The sequence below is a fragment of the Vanessa tameamea genome, chromosome 29, assembly GCF_037043105.1.
Source record: "Vanessa tameamea isolate UH-Manoa-2023 chromosome 29, ilVanTame1 primary haplotype, whole genome shotgun sequence".
In the NCBI taxonomy this organism is placed as follows: Eukaryota; Metazoa; Arthropoda; class Insecta; order Lepidoptera; family Nymphalidae; genus Vanessa; species Vanessa tameamea.
This window is the reverse complement of record NC_087337.1, coordinates 2,428,482-2,446,573: the sequence shown is the minus strand read 5'-3', so window position 1 is coordinate 2,446,573 and position 18,092 is coordinate 2,428,482. Positions and strand designations below refer to the sequence as shown.

General features: G+C 38.3%; 1 protein-coding gene across 2 annotated transcripts in view; it reads right to left on the bottom strand.

Annotated features, from left to right (window-relative positions):
- The window catches only part of LOC113395273 (serine/threonine-protein kinase 10), a 52,729-nt gene that overhangs the window by 21,482 nt on the left and 13,155 nt on the right, over positions 1-18,092 (bottom strand). For both annotated transcript variants that reach the window (XM_026632845.2, XM_026632846.2), the window contains exons 2-7: positions 2,941-3,046; positions 2,330-2,455; positions 1,809-1,982; positions 1,294-1,492; positions 1,055-1,185; positions 153-332 (exon numbers count right to left, since the gene is read on the bottom strand). In XM_026632845.2, coding sequence (XP_026488630.2) covers positions 153-332; positions 1,055-1,185; positions 1,294-1,492; positions 1,809-1,982; positions 2,330-2,455; positions 2,941-2,967 — 837 coding nt within the window. In that variant the 5' untranslated portion in view covers positions 2,968-3,046. The remainder of the gene's footprint in view (positions 1-152; positions 333-1,054; positions 1,186-1,293; positions 1,493-1,808; positions 1,983-2,329; positions 2,456-2,940; positions 3,047-18,092) is intronic.

The window sequence follows — 18,092 nt, the reverse complement described above, 5'->3', positions numbered from 1 at the left end:
GAAAGTTTGTGTCTTATAAATTTCGCGCAGGTAAAGCCGCAAGTTCAGATAATACTTTAATAAGCTAATCTTTAATGATGTAATATAGATGTTAAACTAGAAAAAAAAAAATTAAACTCTTTCATTATTAGAAGTCCGTTAAATATACTCACTTTCACGAGAGCCTTCGCTATGAAGTCATTGAAAGCTTTACTCCAGAGGGACGGCTGGTCGAGGCTCGGTGGATCGCTCTTTTGTATCTTCAAGAGGACCCTCATCGGTGTCATCTCGTGGTTCGGCGGTTCCATCTGTGCGAACTCTATAAGCGTAATACCTAGCGACCAGATATCCACCTGGAAAAAGAAACACATTCAATTTTACATAGTTCGAATGACAGTTAAGGCGATTCAATAGCTACCTGGTGGTAGGCGTACCCCCCAACTCATATACATTGGAACTGTAATAAATATTACGCATACCTTACTTGCAAAGTCCCCCTAAGTTTATCCTCCTCCTCTTAAGGTGTCAACCTTACTTATATTTATAAATATTGTTTTAGGACTTTAGTGCTTCCGTATCTCGCAAAGATCATATGGCCCTCTCCAATAGAAGTAGTAATAAAGATAAACAAACATTCGATTTGTTACTAACTCGGCTATATTGTGCACGACTAAGAGTTTATGATTAATATATATTTATTTATTATTACACTTAACTACTTATTTCCACTTTAATTTTACTTCCAAAATCACGATAGCGGTTTCGACGACGTTCAAAACGCCATTTTTTCGCAAATCCATAGTGAAGGTCACAGATTAATCGAGCTCTCGGCCAATGATATCGCGGCAAATGTTCAAACGTCAAACGTTTGCTGTCAAATGGTTTTATTTGGCTTTGCTCCTGTTATGGTTGGAATGCAGTACACAGCCGGTACGTCTTGGTACTTGGCGTCCCATCGGAATATGAGAGTGAAGATATAGGATAATCTTTGAAATTGCGCACGAGCATTCTTATTCTAGAAGTAGATTAATTGTATATTATTGACTTCACGCTACACACCATATGGGGGACTCACCTTGAAGTCGTAGGGGTGGTCACGGAAGGTCTCGCAGAGCACGACCTCGGGCGCCATCCAATACGGCGTGCCGATGAACGTGTCGTGCTTCTGCAGCGTCGACTTGTTCTTAGCCGACACGCCGAAGTCGGCTGCGGGGGAGGGGGGGCGGCATTGTATCAGATCGTGTGGTTAATATATAGAATTATAACTTTAGCTTTTATTTGTCAAAAATAATACAAGTATGTAACGTCACATACCGAGCTTGACGCCCCCCACCATGGTGGCCAGCACGTTGCCGGCCTTCAGGTCCCGGTGTATGACGCGGCGCGAGTGCAGGAACTGCAGCCCGCGACACATCTCGCGACACACGTACGCGATCTGCGACTCGTTCAGGCCCTTCTCCAGCTCCGACATCACCGAGTCCAGCGCGCCGCCGTCGCAGTACTCGAGCAGCATCTGAAATTATACTCGTCTATTTAGACATCTAAATATACCTCGTTCCAGTTGGTTCTTAGAAGCTTTAAACTTTTGTAGTAGTGTAATGCCTCAGTACGAAAAGCCTGTGCTCCTGCTCTCTCCTCTCGTGCATAGCTTAACGAATCATTAACTCGCGTATGTGCGGAAGTTATAAATTGACGTGCCTTGTACAAGTATCCCCACTATTTATATTTCAATTACCGTTTCAGTATTTTTGTGTATCTCACTTTTCACGTACCGTTCGACAGCAGTTCTCCGGCACCTGTTTTAGCGAAGATACCTCACGTGAACTCACCCATAGCTTGTTATCGATGAAGTACGCCTCGTGCAGTTCGACCACGTTCGGATGCCGAACTTCGGAGAGGATCTCGATCTCGACTGTGAAGTCCGCGAGATCGTCCTCGTTGTCGAGGACGCACATCTTGGCCGCGGCGAGCTGACCCGTCGTCTTGTGCTGCGCTTTGTATACCTGACGGTGCGGATATATTCAAAGTTTATCAACTCTAAAAACGATACTTTTCGTAGGTTTTTACTGGACTGTTTATTTAATTAACAAATTTTAATATGTTCAAATGATATTTTCAAACCAGTCCATGGCGCAACGGTTTACGGGCCGTCTAACGAAGTTCAAGTAGCAGGTCGCAGTCGATTTCCATTCCTGTCCTCCTAGCACAACCTTTACGCTGTTACTTTTATTAAAAAAAAAACTCTTGAATTTATCAATTTGTGTTTTTGGTTCAGATTGGAGGTGTGAAATTTGAAAACAATTCCTATTTCATTCGGACGAAGTCGTGACGGACAGTTCGTATGACATACCTTTCCAAAAGCGCCATCGCCGAGCTCGCCGACCATATCCCAGTTCTCGCCTGGGTCGCAATTGTCCCGTATGTTGCTGAACACTTTCTTTTTCTTGGCGTCATTGCCGCCGCCCAGGTGCAGCACCTGAAAATTTAAAACATGTATCTATTAAGATACCTTGTTTATTTTTTAACGTAATTTTGTAACGTTTATTTTTAAACGAAGCAATAATGTATTAATTAATGAATATCAAAGTTATTATTTGGCTTAACTCCTCCTGCTATTGCAGTAGGCTGTACAAATGATTGGTCTTTGTATTGTACCAACTGCATATTATTTATTGAAGACGAGAATTCATAATAAAAAAAGTAAAATATCCGCCTGTTGGTATATATCCTCTCGCTTTGAGGAGAAGGTTTGGAGATTATTCCATCAAGCCGCTCCAATGCGAATTGTTGGATAGACAGGTGACAGAATTTCATTGAAGTTAGATGATTCATCACGACATTTTCCTTCACCGCCGAGCAAATTAAGCATATGAAAATTCGGTGTAGCTTGCCTCAAGATGCACGCGTTTTAACCACTGGGCCATATCGGCTCCCAAATTAATAATGAATAGTGTGTATCACCTTTTTAAGATTATTAAAGAAAGACATGGTTAGTGTGCGCGCCGTGAGCCGACGCGCGGCCGTCTCAACCGTCTTTACTCATCCTGACGCCGCGCCTCTGCTGTATCTGCAACACGATAAACAATACATTATTGTATATGTCGTCGATTATGAATAATTATTAACTTAGATGATTTCGTTGTATCTGTGGGGTGCGGACGCCGTGACGTAACGAGTCACGTGATCGGAATCGTTTGAAGGGACGTCACATATTGAATTCTTTCGAGAGCGATGAGTCCGAAGCTAATTATTAGTACAGAGAGCGATACAGTTCGAGCCTTCCAAACGGGACCGTTGGTTCACGCAACTCGGATAGTTATAATATACCTAAGTACTTCATAATTTGTGTTAGCTGATTACCTACATAAAGTACAAGAATTGTCATATTGTATCGTTGTGGTTAATTGCCTGAGACCTACGCCATGAACCCTGTAACAGAAGCTCCTACCGATGACGGGCGTGCCGCTGATCTATCACAGTCGCCGTCATATAGATCAGGGGTGGCCTTAACCATCTAGGCGCCCGGGGCTGAACATGCATTCGGCGCCCTTTTATATTCGAATAGGGTCGGACTGGGAGGTCAAAGACGGTCAATAGAAAACATGGACGACCTTTTTTTCGTATGTACTGAGCATAAGCGCAGTTTGACCGAGGACCAGGTCTAACGACATGCGTAGGGTATTGAGAAACTCCAGACTTAGGCGCCCCGCCATCACCGGCGAATTATGATATATATTCACTGAAGCAACAGCTAGGGCAAAGACCTCCACCCCTTCGATGATATGTTTTACAGTATTGCTGCTCGGAGGTAGATTAAGTGATGAAAGGATGGTTCCTTGCACAAAGCCCTACGAAAAAAGTACAACAAAGTAAAGTTTTGTCTATGATCCATGCACTAATAGTGCTATTCATGCATGTGGCATACATTATATATGCGTCAGTTGCGCGCACCACCCACGGGACGTGTAAAAGGCTCCTCGGTTATACTCGACGCATGCGCGATGCGACATTAATTCCGGTATCAATTAACGCACGGCCTTAAACGCTGTATGTGAATACGTAATTTCCCAACAAAACGTGTGTTAGCGAGTAACCCTAGCCTCCACGGTACTATGCCATAGGATGTCGTCATTAATTTATAATCACATCATTATTACATATAAATATTTTTATAACCGAAACTATTTATTTTACATTATTGTATATAAGATTATTATTGTAATTAATTTTACTTAATAATTTGTTAAATTTTAATTTTATGTCGCATAGTATTTAAGACTGGTACAAATACATACTTTTTTCGTTTTTTTTTTTAATGATTGATCCGTCACAAGAAATAATGAAAAATATATTTGTTATAGAGAATTATTTATAAAGCTTGAAATTATATTGTCACCCTGATCGACTGGAATTTCACGTGAAATCATTTGGAAAAATATTTAGTTTCGAGTAAATTACTAAAGGAATTATTAAGTTTAACTGAATTGCTATTTTACTTTGATTCTTTTTTTTATGTAATAGGTAGGCGGACGGGCAAATGGGCCACCCGATGGTAAGTGGTATAGACATTGACGCTGTAGTAGAAATAATAACCGTTTCTTACACCAATATGCCACCAATCTTGGGAGCTAAGATGTTATGTCCCGTGTGCTTGTAGTTACAGAAGAATATCCGTAGAGTAAGTGGTACAAAGCGCAAGAGAGCTACCCAGAGCGCAAAACACAAAGTTACTACTACCTGTCAGTAGTATACTTTTAGTTTTCATTTATATATGTTACTGTAAAAACTACGGTAAATCTTAAGATTTTCCAGTAAAACCTAAGATTTACCGACGTGAGTCGGTAAATGTAAGTATTTATTATAAAGGAACGACTTTTTCGAATCCTAAGATTTACCAAGTGAATGATGGTAAAAGTTCGTATCCTAAAGTTTTAATGGACATTTATGGACATCTTAGGTTTTACTGGAAAAACTTAAGATTTACCTTAGTTCGAGCTTTTGCAGTAACATATATACCCATATAAATGATATAGTTAGCTATTAATTAAATCGACGCAACGTAAATCAAAATATAGTCAAAGATTGGAAGTCAATTAACAATAAACCCGCTTGTAGTACAAACACGTAACCCGCGACCGCCGCGGGCCTTGTGATCGTCCTTGTCGCACTGATAGGACGTGCGGGGCGAGGGAAAGTGACCTCTGTCGTTACTGAGCTACGGCAACGAGATGTATTTGAGTAATGTTCATATGGGTTCTTGGTGTATGGTACACGTTTCGAGCGATTTAAAAACTTTTGTTCCGAATAGAATCGATATAATATATACTAATATTACAAATGCGAAGGTATGTCTGTGTGTTGCGCTTTCATAGCGAAACTGAACGGAATTTTAAGTTTAAACACCTAAGAAGGATTAAGCTATTTTATTATACACAACGACCAATCCCTTGAAGACGAGCGATGCCGCAGAAAACAACTCTTAACGAATATTTGGAGACGTAATTGTTGACGTCGATTATACTGAGAAAATCAATCAAAATCAAAATAGTCTTTACTCAACTTAGGCTATTTTTTATTACCATGAATATTTATTACTTATTTATTTATGTACTAATAGTGGCCTGCAGCTTCGCTCGCGTTTTAGGGATTCGTCGTTAGATATTAGGCATAAAAAAGTAACCTAATCCCTTGGAGCTCAAGCGTACTTTACAGCAAATCTCATAAAATTAGGTTCACCGGATTGGCCGTGAAAGGGCTACAGGCAGACAAACAGAGTTACTTTCGCATTTATAATAATAGTTTACATTAGCAGCCTGTAAATTTCCCATTGCTGGGCTAAGGCCTCCCTTTGAGGAGAAGGTTTCGAGCATATTCCACCACGCTGCTCCAATGCGGGTCGGTTGAATACACACGTGGCAGAATTTCGTTGAAATTAGACACATGCAGGTTTCATCACGATGTTTTCCTTAACCGCCGAGCAAGAGATGAATTATAAGCACAAATTAAGCATATGACAATTCAGTGTCGCCTGCCTGGGTTTGAACCCGAAATCATCGGTTAAGATGCAAGCGTTCTAACCACTGGGCCGTCTCGGCTCTACTAGTATTATAGATAACGATATACCGTATAACATTAAATGTAAAACTAAACCGTTTCGAGTCATATCAGACCAACGACTACATCTAAGCTTTTTTGTTTATCGAGCCTTATTCTTCGTCGTTTTTTATTGACGTGGTATTTAAATTTATCGATAGGCTAAGTTAATAATATACGCGGACGCTTCACTTAAATTCGCCCGCTATATCACTCCTTGGATATGTCGTAAACGTTTCGTGTTTTCCTCCGCAGCCGAACACGTCGTGAATTATAATCACTCGGACAAATGTGAGCTCAATGGCGCTGCCGGATTCGAAACCGTGACCTATGGTAAAATGAACGTGTCAAAAAGATTAAATACAAAATTCATTACAGTTATAGTCTATTCCAACCACAAGGGGACAAAGGCCGAATAAACAACACTTGACATCGAATTGATATCGATATCATTGGTCGACAGCTTGAATAGTCTATGATATTCATATCGTTGTGAAATAATTATATTCGAACATTGGCGAATATGTTATCGGAACTTTGGAAGGAAAATTAAAGTGGATACAGGCAGTTAAGTGTAATAGTGTTGTATTATAAATAAATATATATTTATCATGATTTCATTGAGTTATTAGTAAATCGCATGAAATACGTAAATCTAAGATACGTTTATCTTTTTTTCTACTTCGATTGGAATACCCTATAGATACATAGATAGTGGTTAGAACGCGCGCATCTTAACCGATGATTTCGGATTCAAACCCAGGCAAGCACCACTGAATTTTCATGCGCATAATTTGTGTTTATAATTCATCTCGTGCTCGGCGGTGAAGGAAAACATCGTGAGGAAACCTGCATCTGTCTAATTTCAACGAAACTCAGCCCCATGTGTATTCCGCCAACCCGCATTGGAGCAGCGTGGTGGAATATGCTCCAAACCTTCTCCTCAAAGGGAGCCTTTAGCCCAGCAGTGGGAAATTTACAGGCTGCTAATGCTAATAATGCATATAGATACCGGTTTACACCGATCGTGAGTATTAAACTGAACACTCGCCAGAGAACTGGAGCGATCGAAACACCGCGCTAGATCAGTTTATAACTCGTACCAAGCGATCACGTGCCATTAGTCACGTTAACTGCCTACTAATATTTTATCAGTGTGTAACCGAGTTTCCGTCGACGCGATAGTGTTGACACTTTATCATTAAAACTATGTATTTTGATCTTTTATTCATTAACGAATTGCTTTTATAACGTTACATATCAAATCCGTAATTGATATTTTAAATCGGCAAGATTGTATGTTCGATCTTAAACCAAGAATTTGGTGGTACTGTTGCAAGCCAGGAACAGTAGTTACCATCGCTGCAGCTAAACAGGTTAAATTATTTAATTATTATTATCGTTTCGGTTGAAAGTTTGAGTGACCAATGTAACAACAGGCACAAGGGACATTACATTCCAATCCCAACGTTGGTGACGCACTGGCGACTGGAATGGTTAACATTTCTTACATTGCCAACGTCCTTACCATCAATTGGATAGGAAGGCGCACGCACATTCAACGCCTTCCTATCAGGGTTGGAAAAATTCAGGATTTAAAAAAAAAAAAACCTAGTTAATCACGATCGTTTTGATTTTTTCGTTTTATTATTTAATTTAACTATATTTTGGGAACAGTCAAAAAAATTTCCAGTAGTGAATAATTCTTTATTCAAGTAGGCTCATAAAAGTCATGTTACACGTGACGATTCCAAAGTGCTCCTAAATTTAATTTAAAGCTTCCACCGGTCGGAAAGTAGATTATATCGAACATTTTCATATATCTTGCTTAGAAGTCAATAAATACTAAATAATCTAACTAAATAATAATAATAATCTTATATTGTGTAATATGCCTTATTTATCAATCTTTTTTTGTTACCTTCAAACTATTTGACAGACAAAGTTAAAAATAGCTGTCGAATATATACTTATAAAATAGCACGTCCTGTTTAACTAACTGACAGATTCATCATCGCCAAGCGTAGAGTATTAAATTAAAGCCAACAAAGCACCCCTTACGGTTGAAATAGAGGTTGAAAGTTTATATATAAGTCCATCATTTTATAAGTTAGTAACATCAAATTTAATTTTTGGGCTATTGATTAAAAATACGTATACAAACGTATTTAAGCGTTTCTGGATAATTTACTCCAAAGAGGCGAAATATACACCAATGTGGAATACAAAGAGGTCTTAAATTAACGTAATATTTTAAATTAATCTGTAAATATTTTCCAGGCGAGCAAAGCCGCGGCCAACGGTCTGCAGGCAATAGTCTTATATAAAAAAAGGACGTACGTAGACGAGTATATTAGATACCTAAGTAGGGCGATGGATGGGTGTCCAAGTTGGAGTTACAACGGTCCGTCACAGCTGATCGGCGTGCAGCCAGTGACCCGAACTCACCCATTACTGTACATATGTATTACGTCGAGAGCCGAGACTTGCGCGTAAGACGAAATAACAGAAACGAGCAACGTATGTCTCAATATAATAAAAAAAAATTATATCGAAATAACAAGAGCCGAGATGGCCCAGTGGTTAGAGCGCGTGCATCTTAACCGATGACTTCGGGTTCAAACCCAGGCAGGCACCACTGAATTTTCATGTGCTTAATTTGTGTTTATAATTCATCTCGTGCTCGGCGGTGAAGGAAAACATCGTGAGGAAACCTGCATTTGTTTAATTTTTACGAAATTCTGCCACATGTGTATTCCACCAACCCGCATTGGAGCAGCGTGGTGGAATATGGTCCAAACCTTCTCATCAAAGGGAGAGGAGGCCTTTAGCCCAGCAGTGGGAAATTTACAGGCTGATTATGTTATCGAAATAACAGTTCAACTTATCTACACTAATATTATAAATACGAAAGTAACTCTCGCTGTATCTGTCTGTAAAGGCGATAAAATGAAAAAAAAAATGAAGATCAAGCCCTATACGCGAGAAAAGCCGCCGGCAACAAGTGGTTTCAAATAGATATGATTACAATAAATATATCTAATTGTAAATTTAAAGATCTAAGCATACATATAGCACGGACAGACAGCGGAAAGCGACTTTGTTTTATACTATGTAATGTTAGTTTCCGCCCGTGACTTGACGCGCGTGATGTAATTTTCTGTTGTGACCACTCAGTTTCTCATCGGCACTTTTCGGTAGAATCTACGATCAGAACAGACGGTAGCTTTATATTGCCGTTGGCTCATATGTCTCCTTGTATAAAGTATATTTTCAAAATTTCATAATGTTTGATTTGTTATCACGTTTAAAGCGTAACAAACACACAAACTCACTCTCAAAATAATAACATTAGTTTAGTTAGGTTACGTCAATTATTTACTTGACTCAATTCGGACTTATGATAGCATAGTATATCCTATATACCCCTATATAAATCCAATCAAAATTATAAAAAATAATGCACCACCAAGATGTACCCGATATTGAAATACCCAAGAATCTTATATATATATTTTTAAACATACATGATAATACGAGAGCCGAGATGACCCAGTGGTTAGAACGCGTGCATCTTAACCGATGTTTTCGGGTTCAAACCCAGGCAGGCACCACTGAATTTTCATGTGCTTAATTTGTGTTTATAATTCATCTCGTGCTCGGCGGTGAAGGAAAACATCGTGAGGAAACCCGCATGTGTCTAATTTCAACGAAATCCTGCCACATGTGTATTCCACCAACCCGCACTAGAGCAGCGTGGTGGAATATGCTCCATACCTTCTCCTCAACGGGAGAGGAGGCCTTAGCCCAGCAGTGGGAAATTTACAGGCTGATTATGTTATGTATGTATGATAATACGTATTTATTAGCGAATTAACGCATTCCAGCATTATGTCACCGCCGGCCAGCGCCGAGATTACTCACACCATAGTATTATATTGTTTGTATTGGCGATATGTTTGTGTGGGTGATGTCATTCGTTACTTTGGCCGATGGTCCAAGTGCAAATAAATTTATAGTACAAAAAAAAAAAACAAAAAAACGGAGCAGTTCGTTCGCATGAAGTCGAATCCTGTGTGGAATCTGGTCATATTCAGTAGTTACCATCAATCTATTATTATTCCTCGTCGAATGTTCCAGAATCGAACCCGATAGTTTCATCATCATCATCAGGGTCATCGAGTAAATCATGTGTTACTTCAGTTCACTCTTAACAAATGCATCGTCATCAGACTTAACCCACTCCCCGTATATTCTACCGCCAACCAACTTATAAGTATTGATGTGTTCCGGTTGAAAGGCTGATTTAGTCAGTTCAGCAACAGTCACAACACATAACATCTCAGTTCCCAGGGTTGGTGGGGAGATGGCGATGTGAGGTACGGTTAATTTTTTATCGCGTCACGTTCTATTGGCAGTGGTGATCACTATGATTTTTTTTTTAATGGCATTGGTTGGCGGACTAGCATATGGGCCACCTGATGGTAAGTGGTCACCACCGCCCATAGACAAAGGCGCTGTAAGAAATATTAACCATTCCTTACATCACCTATGCGCCCCCAACCTTGGGAACTAAGATGTAATGTTCCTTTTGCCTGTAATTACACTGGCTCACTCACCCTACTAACCGGAACACAACAATACAGAGATGGTCCATTCGTCCGTCCCATACACATGCAATAAAAAAACTAACGTTTGTGTACTAAGTTTAAGTATTTAACTAAAGAGCACGGACAACTTGTATATTTAAAACTCACAGCTGTGAAATTAACATATACAATATTTCCTTTACTATAAGTATACATACATTTTTATTATTATTTTATTTATAATAATTCTAGTCATTAAGATATACCACGAAACACTCGCTAACAAATCTCGAATTGTATAAAAACAAACATTTAAATAAATCGCTCCGCTCGTGAACTTGGACCGCTACGCTTAACAATGGAAACGCGATCTGAATTTAAGTTGGACGTAATTGGAATATATCTTAGGGTTTAATCATAAACCACGGTCAAGAGAAAAGGTTATAGACACGGTCGAACAGTTTTATTAACTCTAATTGATGGTTAATTGTGGGGGGAAATATACTAGACATTTTTTTCTTTAGGAATAGCTAGTATCTGTTTGCATTAAGCACACAGACACATCCTACTAAAGTAAATGAGAAAGTTTAGGACTACTGGATTAATTTCAATGAAACTTTAGCATGATATAGTTTATACAACAGATACGATTATAATATCAAGACATTGCGTGGATTTCGTTATTGAAATAAACCTTATTAGCATATTGCCTGTATAGGCAGTGTCATGTTATCAATATTGAATGTTCCTCTTAACGCTTAAACTCTGAACCGGTTTAGATGAAATTTCGTATCGAGATATTTTAGGTCCCGGGGAAGGACAGTTTAGGTCCCATGAAAAGGGAGTAGAATTTACAATAATAGTGTGACTATTGATGGATTTCCTGTGGGTGTAAGTATAAAATATATACACGGACGAATTCGCGCGCATAGTTGGTGCGTAATGTATACAAAATGAGGGTTTCAATAGTATTGAATAGTTCTGTTCAGTAAGTTTCAAAACGACACCAGTAGAAGTAAGAACAAGCTATTTTTAAGCATATCCTTTCTGATATTATAAATGCGAAAGTAACTCGGTCTGTTAGCTCGTCTGTTGCTCTTTCACGTCCAAACCACTGAAACGAAATTGATGAAGCTTGAACTCCAAGGACGGACATCGGCTACTTCAGCCGATGTCCGTCCGTTTATAACCAAAGGACGGACATCGGCCACTTCTTTATAACCATTTACCCATTTGTTGACCACGAACAAAGCTGCGGTCAACAAATGGCTGTATTTAAAAAAAAAAAATCATTTCAAACTTCCTGCCCCCCCCCAACCGTTAAAATACGTCCAAAGATTTGGTGCTCATTTCAAATATCTAAATATAAATATTCGATCATCGCGCGGTAACAAATCAATTGTAGTCATATCGTATTATTAGAAAGCACGTCACATTTAAATGACTAATTAAAATTAATTAGTGATACGCATCCAATATTAATGACAAATATTGTATAACAGGCAGGGTCGCACGGGTGCAGATTATTGATCGAGAAAAATGTATCATATATGTTACTGTAAAAGCTCGAACTAAGGTAAATCTTAAGATTTTCCAGTAAAACCTAAGATTTACCGACACGAGTTGGTTTTTCGGACTTTTACCATTCCAACCTAACCTAACATGTAAATCCTAAGATTTACCAAGTGAATGATGATAAAAGTTCGAATCCCAATGTTTTATGGACATTTACCATTCATAATCTTAGGTAATATATATATATATATATATATATATATATATATATAATTATGTAGCTTACATAGCGTTCATCGTTAGTTCCGGATGTTACCCCCTACATACAAACAAACAGATATACTCGCGGTCTCACCGAGCACGTCACATAATATTCATCCTTTTTTCGTATTCATTAATTTAATAATGGAGCCGAGAAGGCTCAGTGGTTAGAACGCGTGCATCTTACCCGATGATTTCGGGTTCAAACCCAGGCAGGCACCACTGAATTTTCATGTGCTTAATTGGTGTTTACAATTCATCTCGTGCTCGGCGGTCAAGGAAAACATCGTGAGGAAACCTGGACGTGTCTAATTTCAACGAAATTCTGCCACATGTGTATTCCACCAACCCGCATTGGAACAGCGTGGTGGAATATGCTCCAATATGCTCCTTCTCCTCAATGGGAGCGGAGGCCTTAGGCCAGCAGTGGGAAATGTACAGGCTAATTTACGGGCTAATATAAAAAAAAATGAAGTTAATAACAGTCAGTATATCACATCACTGCTGGACAAAGACTTCTGCTCTTCTTGAGAGGGATAAAAGCTTATTCAATCACGTCCGACCTCTCGACCAGCTCGAGTATTATACAGTAAATACAAGTGTAGAAGATTTCATTAGAGGTTCGCTTGTCCGGGTTTCAAACCCGAAATCATCGCATAGGACCACGTCCATATCATTGCGATCGGAAAAGATAAAATACAAATTAGTATTTAAACCTAAGCAATGTGTTTCACAATTACAATTATCAATTTTGAACAGAAGAATTGATAGTTACTTCTTTTTTTTTTTTTTTTTAAATCATAATGGAAAAGCATATAGAAATATATATAAACATACTATTAATTAGCTTTTGTTTAAATTTATATTCATTAATTCATATCTGTTGTAGAAGTATTATTTAAACGAAAATACAGAAAAGAACTTAAGGATACCGAATAACTGATACGGACCCCTCACTCCGTCATCCCCTCAGAGTCTGACGTAAGGCGAGGGCAAAAATTAGACGTAATTCAACTTTAACACGAAAACAATACATTCGGTATTAAATCGTTTTAAGAGGAAAATCACAATATTAACTCGTAACCTTGACTGATTGAGCCGACCTAATTAAAAATAATAATAATTTTGTTAATCGGTAACATGATATCGTCTCGTTCAGTGGTAAGCTCGTAAGGCTTCAAGTCCCGAGGTCTTGAGTTCAATCGGGTAAGGACAAGAAAATATTATCGGACTATTCAGTCGGAAAATTCTCAAGTGTCATATAACATAGTATATTTCCTAAAACAACTAGTATGTTATATATTTTTTTATTATTCGTCTTTTATATTAATATAAACCAATTAATAAATCCACAGTGAATGGTCTGGAAGGAGATCGCTGGTTTAGTGACATTAACTTTTATTGCTAGGTTTTTATAACTTGTTTTCAGGGTGTGTGTGTGTGTGTGTGTGTGTGTGTGTGTGTGTGTGTGTGTGCGTGCGTGCGTGCGTGCATGCATGCATGCATGCATGCATGCATGCATGTATGTATGTATGTATGTATGTATGTATGTATGTATGTATGTATGTATGTGTGGGTGGGTGTCATGCAAACTTCTTTATTCCATCATAAGTTTAAACGCCTTAAGCTAATTCGGAACCAAGAGGTATAATTAGAATCCTTACATAATCCCGAGTGACGCTGGCTATAAAACAATTAATTCCTTTAATTAATCATGTTCATAAAGAGTCGCACTACAAAAAAAAAAACGAGTTAACTCTACTATCTTGGTGTGCGTGACACCGCCATACGTCACACAGACTATACTAGAGTTCTCAGTTTTGGTGAATATATCGAGACAAATAAACGATCAAAGGTTAAATATGTTCAAATCGTAAAGTACACTGTACAGTCGATAGCAAAACGCACAAAACATACATACATCGTAAACGATACAGCGACGCTCAATTCGAGTGCATAAAAGCCACGACCGCATCAGTGAAAACGTTTCGCGGCACTACCCGTTGTTATAAGAGTGACGCCCTCCGCTCCGAGATATCGTACAGTCGCGACGAATGTTCGTATTACATTGACATCACTTGCAATTGAAAAGAATCGCTTGCTTGTAATACTTCACGCGACAACCATAGTGGAAACTAATCGATACGAATGGTATCTATTTTTTACTCAGGAAGGCGGACGAGCAAATGGACCATGGACCTGATAACGCGTGGTCACCATAGACATTGATACTGTTTTTTTTTTTATGTCATAGGTGGCAAACGAGCAGGAGGCTCACCTGATGGAAAGTGACTACCACCGCCCATGGACATCTGCAACACCGGGGGGCTTGCAGGTGCGTTTCCGGCCTTTCAGGAGAGAGTACGGTCTTTTCTTGAAGGTTCCCAAGTCGTATCGGTTCGGAAAAACCGTCGGCGAAAGCTGGTTCCACAGAGTGGTTGTGCGAGGCAGAAAATGTCTTAAAAATCGCGCTGTTGTGGATTTTCGGACATCTAGGTGGACTGTGAGGCGTTTTAACCATAACTTACATCACCAGTGCGCCACCGACCTTGGGTAATGGGATGTTATATCCCTTGCGCCTGTAGATTCACCATCTCGCTCGCTCTTCACACCGAAACACGGCAATACTATATTCAATTCCAACCGTAAGCGGGGAAAAGCCAAATGAACAACATTTGACAGCAAATTGACGCGATATCATTGGTCGAGGGCTCGATTAATCTATGATATTCAATGAACGTCGATTAAAGGACACTGTTATCTGTTATAGAAGTAAAATTAAAGTGGAAATAAGTAGTTAAGTGTAATAGTATTATATTATAAATAAAGATATATTAATCATTATCAAATCGCATGAAACACGTAAATCTAATTTATCTTTATTCCTACTTCCATTGGAACAGGCTATAAGTATTGCTGCTTTATCGTATAATATCTAATGAGTAGTTGGTACATATCCAGCGAATTAGAATTCAACAGTGTTATATAAAAAAAAATATCTTCTATATGGGTTGTATGTGAGTAGGCTACGCTGAGTCTATATTTAATTTCATTTATAAATACCCACTTAATAGCGACAATATGTCTTACAATTTTATTTTGTAAACATTAAAATAATACGATACGACCCTCGCGCGCTCCATCGAATCGGTGTCACAACGTCGCTTAAGTTTCCGTAGGCTGACATTTGGACAACTTTGTGGTATCACACCATATGTTCCTTTGGACACACTGGCTCACTCACTTCTGAATACAACAATACTAAGCACTTCTGATCATCGATGGAATAAATGACGAATTTGGGAACCGGTATTGCGAAACGACGCATTATTGTTTGAATACGTCAAAAGATACTTAAGTACACACAAATACCGGCCTGTATCAATTTTTCTTGCTCCACTAAAATGTTACTTCTCCATGTGCCTCGTTTTATAATCGGACCTACCAAGGGCATACCACCAAGTAAAGGATTTTTGCATAATACAATTATGAATACAAAACAAAAAATACATTCTTAAAAAGGATTAAGTACTTATGTCCAATAAACTAATATGGCTTTAATCTGAACGCTCATTGGTCGAATATTGCGTCATCGGACACCACTGACCACTGACAAGACAGAATAAAACTTAATTAGTTAAGATGGTCTTAGATATAATTAAACATACGAAAAATCGGTAGGGAATGATCTTAGCCCGCAATCTGAAGCCTCTAGGCCTTCTCGTATAAGAATCAATTGGTAGATCTTTGCGCTAGTTTGGCTGGGTAGATAACGTAAAAGCAAAAGGCCATGAAGTTTGAGTATCTACAGTCTATTCCAACCACATGAGCGCAAAAGCTTATCAAACAACATTTGATATTGAAATGACGCGATATCATTGGTCGAGGGCTTGATTAATCTATGATATTCACTATGGATTTTCGAAGAACTGGCATTTTCAACGTCGTCGAAACTACTATCGGAACTTGGAAAGTATCAAATCGCATGAAATACATAAATCTAAGGTTTGTTTACCTTCAGCAATTCTTCGATTTGAATGTACCATAGTTGAACAAACTCCCTTTCGTGTTGATAACATAACGTCTTTCATCGAAGTCGGTAAACGGGGAGCTTCCGAGCGCGACTGTCCGACCGTCTCAGCGAAACGCATGCCTGACACGCTTTCAATTCTAATGCTGTGTGAGCATTCCCTTTGCCTCTATTGATTTAAAAGCAAACACACTTGACGCTAATATTTGTTCGGTGAAACTTTTACCTTCCGTTTCGAATACGACCTATAAAAAAAACAAAAATCGAAGAAGACTATACGAATTTACATAATATTTTTTGGGAATCGTTTTCTATATAAATCAATATACATAAAACCTATATAACAGAGATACAGAGCGTTTCGTAGGTTTTAGTATATAATACATGACGTACAACGTCTGCCGACGGGTTTGCTTGTCTTACAAATATTATAAATGCGAAATTTTGGAAGGATGAATGTTTATGACACAATCACGCCAGAACTGCTGAACTTAATATGAATGCAATTTGGCACAGAGATAGATTATACAACTGGAATAGTCCACAGGTTACTTTTATCCATGACATCTGCAAGCATCCCCCCGCCCCCCTATGTGTAAATATTAAATAAATATTGGACAACATCACATACATTACTCTGATCGCAATGTAAGTAGCTAAAGCATTTGTGTTATGGAAAATCAGAAGTAACGACGGTACCACAAACACCCAGACCCAAGACAACATAGAAAACTAATGAACTATTTCTACATCAACTCGGCCGGGAATCGAACCCGGGACCTCGGAGTGGCGTCGAATGTGTGAAATTAGTAATTGATAGATTAGTTATTATTTAATCACAGGTATTACATATGAGTAACAATAAATACAAAAGTATTTTTGCGACCGTGGGGGAGATACATCAGGTACCTATCTGATGATCCTATCTGAATCAAATCTAAATAAATACATTTAAATCAAATCTAAATAAATACATTAAAATCCGGTTAAAACGAGACACATTTCGCAAGTTGCCAATTCAATCGAGTTGAAATATTCTAGCTAGTGATGCAACAAACACGATCCCATCGATACGAGTGTTTGTGATAATACGGATCGTTATCCGTATACGAAAACTCTTAATATCGGTAACAAAAAATAGAATTAGAATAGAATTCGGATAATTTATCAGGCATCATGCAGGTTTCCTCGCAAATTGTTTGTCCGGATTTGAACTCGCAATCCTGTTAAGAATCACGTGTTCAAAGCCTCTGGACTATCTATACTCGTAATATTGTCATTCTATTAAAAATATTTATCGGTAAATTTTCCTCTAGACAAAGTGCTTCGGACTTTTGAAGAGCTAAGCAGACATAAGCAGAACCACTTACTAAGGTTTCATAATAATCGGATGAATGATTTTGCAACGCATAGACAACGAACATACTAAGAAACAATTATTTATATTTGTTAGTAATGATACTGTTAGTAATTATTTATATTTATATATTTTTTAAATAACAATAATATTTTAATCTTACTCTTATCAAAAAAAAATAAAAGTTGAATTAAGAACATCGATGTATCAACCAGCTATCGACATCACTCACAAATGGCTTTTTTTTTTTTAATAGCAACATCAAAGC